Genomic DNA, 5,324 nt, shown 5'->3' on the forward strand with positions numbered 1-5,324 from the left:
TAACAAAACATTTACATAACTTTGTAAGACATTAAAGTAACCAAGCACTACACCATCTGATTTGACTTTGTGGCTCCCAATTAATAAAGAGCAGCACTCAATTGTAAAATCAGCTGGTATAGTTGTTGTTTGAATGAAAGCCCACACCCTCTTGGCACTTGATTGCTGTACACATTTTGACAAATGAGTAGAGACAACAGTTATGTTTGTGGAATGGAGAATGGTTGTTATAACAGGAGGTAAGAAGAAGCACACAGAAGTCCCCAACACGGTTGATGATGTACAGCAGATCACCAGGAAGAATCTTCAATGCTCTGCTCACTGGAAAATAAAAGTAGTAAGTAAGACACTCTTACAGAAACAGCCAATAACATTAAACTCATCTTGCTACAGAACCATGTTAAAGATTTGCTTATAACATGCTAAATAAGAGTCACCATCACCAACAGCCCACTGGCAATCAGAACATAACATTAGACGAGGAGGAGTAATCCAACAGGCCTACTTTAGTAATTAAGGAGGTGTTTAGTTGGTTTCATAGCCAAATCAGTAACATCTCATGACTTGAAGGATTTTTTGACATCATTTGATATAGGATTGCTGTTAAGACTTTTAGAAGTGCATGGCAACTATCAGTTAATTACATATTTACTTTTGCAGTATACCGATAGACCTCGTATATTACTCTACATCCCAAACTGTATATAAAAACAACGTTAAAACGGTACAAACATTGACTCTAAATGTTGTCCCTTAATAGTCAACAAGCGGCAAGCTGATAGCACGAGATGGCTGTCTCGTGAATTTGTGGCTAAACATTCGGACAAAAGCCGTTATTTTGGCAGTTTGTTCGAGGACACTTACAGTACTAGATGGTCTACCAGCTTTTTCCAAAGTAACGTTGAGTAAGTAGATAAATGTTTATAACCTTCTTGTGTCCATTTCCTTATATAATGGGTAGACTAACTGCTGTAGCTAGATGGCGCTAGCAATGTACTGTACATCGAATACGATCCAGTGGTGTGCTCTGTTAAATAGTTAGAGCTAGCGAAGCTACTGTAGCCTCTACTAGTACTACTGTACTGGCCGGGCATTTCTAGCCTCTTTATGGCTAGACCTGTTGCTAGTAGCTTGTATATATATATATATATATATATATATATATATATATATATATAACATATAGCCGATTGGTCAGTTCATTTTACAATTATAAAATATATTGTAAAACCACGACTGGGAGAACTGCTGTAAAATAAACTACTCACTAGCAGCGAAGCTAGTAGTAGCTCTAGCTTTGTCTACTGTAGCCTAGCAACTGATCAGTGCTATGACGGAAAATTAGCCAGATTTGCCAGTGTACGAGCTACAACACAAACGTAACAAATACACTGTGTTCCATTATTTTAATTAAATATTACTTGTTGCACCTAGATATTTTATATTATCACGCTTACCTCGATGTTGGGTAAAACTGTTCTTATCAACGTCGCTGTCCGTTACTGCTCACGTATCACGAATAGCTCTACCTTTAGCCAGACAGGATATGGATGGGCATGGCAACGGCAAATCAAAAAATTATGCACTTTCCATTGTATTGTATTTTATTATTTCACCATATAATTTGTAACGGCAATTAATTCGTTGATTCTGATCTATCATATAATATGTATGTATTATGTATGTATTAATAAATGTAAATAATAGAGACCCTATATAATGCTCTTGTTCCTAACACCACTGACAAAGTGAAGCACTTTAGTGCCAGCTGGGAATTGTTTTGGCAACAACAAACAACATTTTACACTATTGTAAGACAAGAAAGCAGGGTCCTGGACTTGTTTTAAGTGCAAAGATACAATATTTCTCTTCACTGGGATACAAATGGAATGACTGACTGACATTTTGTTTTTCTCTTTCAGAATGTATCACTTGGTAAAATTTATCCAGACCAAAACTGTTTCAGTTGTACCATCTGACTGGTACAGAGATGGAGCATCATTTTGGCCATGCTACACCACTGATGACAGGATAAATAGAGCAGTCAGACGAAGAGAGGAGCCTGGAGAGGACTGGGAACAACATGACTGCACAGTTCTGAAAACTTGTGGTATGTAACCCAAAAGCTACCCTTTCAGACATGCACCCCAATATGGCGTCATATTTCTCTATGCCTGTGATAAAACACATTTGAGCAACTCTGTAGTCAGTGACCAATTGCCTTGTGTTCACAGACAAAATATAGGCTACTCTATAATCTCATTTAGAGTTCACAATTTTAGGTAAAATGTGTCAGAAACCCATGTTTTGATCAGTCAGTGTGTTATAGAGGGGGTTCGGGAAATTTTTAATCACTGAGGGTCATCCGATTAGAATGGGAAAGAATGGAGGCGTGGATGTCCATTTATCTGAATCAGGTGTGTTGGAGCAGGGAAATAAATGCATCTAAAACATGCAGGGCAGGGGCCCCGAGGACCAGGATTGAGAACCACTGGGCTAGATAATCAGTGTGGGACTAGTTTAAGTCCACTCGTCTACTTTTTTCGAAGGCAAAGTCACGAATCAAATCGTTGAAGTCAATTTGGCGAAGCAGGTCAAACTCGTTTGACATCACCTTCTTGCGAAGCCATTAATTGCGTTTGACTTCATGCAGCGCCGGCGGCACCGACAGCCGGCTGCACCGACAGCCGGCTGCAGTCGGCTGCCTTGAAGCTGAGAATGCCATTGGCTGCTTCAAGTCAGCCGGGCTGCAGGCGACGCCGGCGATGCATGAAGTCGAACGCACCTATTGTTGTCTTGCATGATTTGATACCGGCAACGACACGTGACGCTAAGAGAACGTGGACTTCACTACGGGTGGGTAAATGCATCAAAAAATATAGATTTTTGTTGTGTTTTTTTTATCTCCCGTGCCGGGGCCCCCTAGTGGCCGGGGCCCGGGGCAGCAGCCCCTCCTGCCCATTGCACAAACGCGGCCCTGAGTGGAGTGGACTCACATGACCAAACAATTACCAAATATGGTCATTATCCAAAACATGCTCTGTTTTGGCAACATAACAAATAAGTACTATTGCTTTTTTAACAGTGTTTATATGTTCTAGATGACTATTTGTCAGCAAGACAGTCACTCAGGAAGTCACTGACTTGCAACACGTCCGACTTAGAGTCCGAGTCTGAGGATGATCTCAGACCACGGAGAAAAATCAAGCCAAGGTTAGTTTCAGCATGACAGAAAAACATTTTTTGTTCCACTCAAACATTTAAAACTAAATGATCTGTTTGGTCTTGTTTATTTTAATTCAGGCACTTATTTGGTGACACCGATGGGGAGGAAAGTGATGAGCCTGTCTCACAGAAGGCAACCCCCCAGCCAGCTCGGCAGTGTCCAACTGTGTCACTGTCTAACCAGGCACCACAGGTTCCACCACCACCTATAACTCCCTTAAACCCTCTACCACGACCTGGAAGTTCAATGAATCCTCCTCCACCACGTCCTAGGGCTTCCTCTCCAGGGGATTACATAAGTGGGTGCACAGGGGATGGTGTACGCCTGTTTACACCAACATGCCGAGTGGCCAGGTCTGGGATTGGACCAATCCCATGCAGTGGTAAGCTCCATTGTTACATATTTGTGTGGTTTGTGTAAAACTGTCTGCACTCATTTACTTATGCTCAATCTTTAGTTGGTCATGTTGACAGTATATCTGTTTTTTCCCTTGCTTTTATTATCTTATTTGCAGCAGCCCAATTGCAAATGCTCACCTTGTTGGAGCATATGAAGCACCAACAAACACAGATGCTCTCAATGATCAACCACTTGGCTGCTAAAATAGATGGCAATGAAAGAGCATGCCCTTCTGAAATGCCAGTGGATGTGTCTTTCCCTTTGGAGACTCTAGGGGACGTAGATGATTTTGAAGCCTGGCTTCAGGAGGAGTGTCATGCTGCTGCAAAAAAAAATATGGTACATATTGTCTGTCTTTCCATTTAACTATTTTGCTCAGAGTGCATATCACTGTGATCGTATTTTCAAAAAGAGTAATTCAAGTGATGATTTCCTAATATTTGTTTTTCATACAACAGATTGCAGTTCTAGCTTCAATTGGGGGACAGGACACCAGAAAGGTGACTTGGAACATCCTGGCCCACATGTTTTCCGACAGTGTTGCCAAAAGAATAAATTGGAAGGGCGTGAATGGCAAAAAAAAGTTTTGCCAAATGAAGGCAAAGGCTGTACTCATGCGTGAGTAGAAAATTGGTTCCCTCAAAATCTTCTTTTCATTATTTTGAGTTGATGTAACTAGATAAATAGGCACTGTTTGTTGATGGGGATGTGAGTGTCTGTAATTTTTTTACAGGTGCAGTGAGGAGGTGCAGTGTCTGCAGTGGGGCCACAGACACCGAAATCACTAAGCACACAATCCGATGGTTCAACCTTGCATCTGACCGTGGGGGTGGACGTAGGGAAGTTAATTTTTTTTTAGCAAAATGAATACCTTTAATTCCAAACACAGACAATGGAAAATGTTATGTTACTTTGTGAATAAAAATGTACTTATGTGTGTGTAAAGTACTCTTACCTTTATTTACCACAGGTCATCTACTGCTCCACCTGCCTTGATGAACTCAGACATGTAGAGGGATGTTCTCAGACATGTAGAGGGATGTTCTCAGACATGTAGAGGGATGTTCTCATACATGTAGAGGGATGTTCTCAGACATGTAGAGGGATGTTCTCAGACATGTAGAGGGATGTACTCAGACATGTAGAGGATGTTCCTCTACAAGTCTCAGTACATCCCTCTACATGTCTGAGTACATCCCTCTACACATGTCACATGTATAGCCTATATACATTTTATATACTTAATTGTACTTAATGTTTTACTTATGTTTATTATTTCTTAAATAAAAATGCACCCTTTTGAAAAGTATGCAAGATATGTTATTTCTAATGTAAGTCACCTGTTTACAACATGGAGTTTGAATACTAAGATACAACAACATTTGACGGTATTATTTGCTCTGTGACATCGGTTCTATGTTTTCAATGCTCTGAATTATATAGCCTAACTGGCAGCAACTGCATGGGCCATTTTACTTGATAAATGAATCCGTAATACGGAGCCGGGCCGGTGTCCTTTTGCAATGCGGGACAATCCGCTTTACGGGTCTGGGCCAGTCCTGGCCCTGTTCCGTTCTGGATCCGTAAAACGGATCCGCGCCAGCATTGGGCCGCGTTGCAAAAAGACACCGGCCCAACTCCGTCTTACGGATCTGGCCCGAATGCTGCGCAACATTCGGGCCAGTTCCGGCGCGGAATC

General features: G+C 41.3%; 1 protein-coding gene across 1 annotated transcript; it reads left to right on the forward strand.

Annotated features, from left to right (window-relative positions):
* Positions 1–730: 730 nt before the first annotated feature.
* On the forward strand, positions 731–4,933 carry LOC146267612 (uncharacterized). Its single transcript, XM_084709542.1, has 7 exons — positions 731–905; positions 1,923–2,110; positions 3,102–3,213; positions 3,304–3,608; positions 3,741–3,964; positions 4,084–4,243; positions 4,359–4,933. The coding sequence occupies exons 2-7, from the start codon at positions 1,924–1,926 to the stop codon at positions 4,490–4,492; spliced, it is 1,122 nt and encodes a 373-aa protein (XP_084565668.1). The 5' UTR covers positions 731–905; position 1,923; the 3' UTR covers positions 4,493–4,933.
* The last annotated feature ends 391 nt before the right edge of the window (positions 4,934–5,324 follow it).

Source organism: Hypomesus nipponensis, chromosome 11, assembly GCF_054491055.1.
Source record: "Hypomesus nipponensis isolate SF chromosome 11, ASM5449105v1, whole genome shotgun sequence".
Lineage (NCBI taxonomy): Eukaryota > Metazoa > Chordata > Actinopteri > Osmeriformes > Osmeridae > Hypomesus > Hypomesus nipponensis.

Excerpts from the sequence above, each read along its gene's own strand:
- LOC146267612 (XM_084709542.1), top strand. The coding sequence starts at position 1,924 with ATGTATCACTTGGTAAAATTTATCCAGACCAAAACTGTTTCAGTTGTA. Across the intron at positions 3,965-4,083 it reads CTGCTGCAAAAAAAAATATG|ATTGCAGTTCTAGCTTCAAT; the intron begins GTACATATTGTC and ends TTCATACAACAG. Across the intron at positions 4,244-4,358 it reads GGCAAAGGCTGTACTCATGC|GTGCAGTGAGGAGGTGCAGT; the intron begins GTGAGTAGAAAA and ends ATTTTTTTACAG.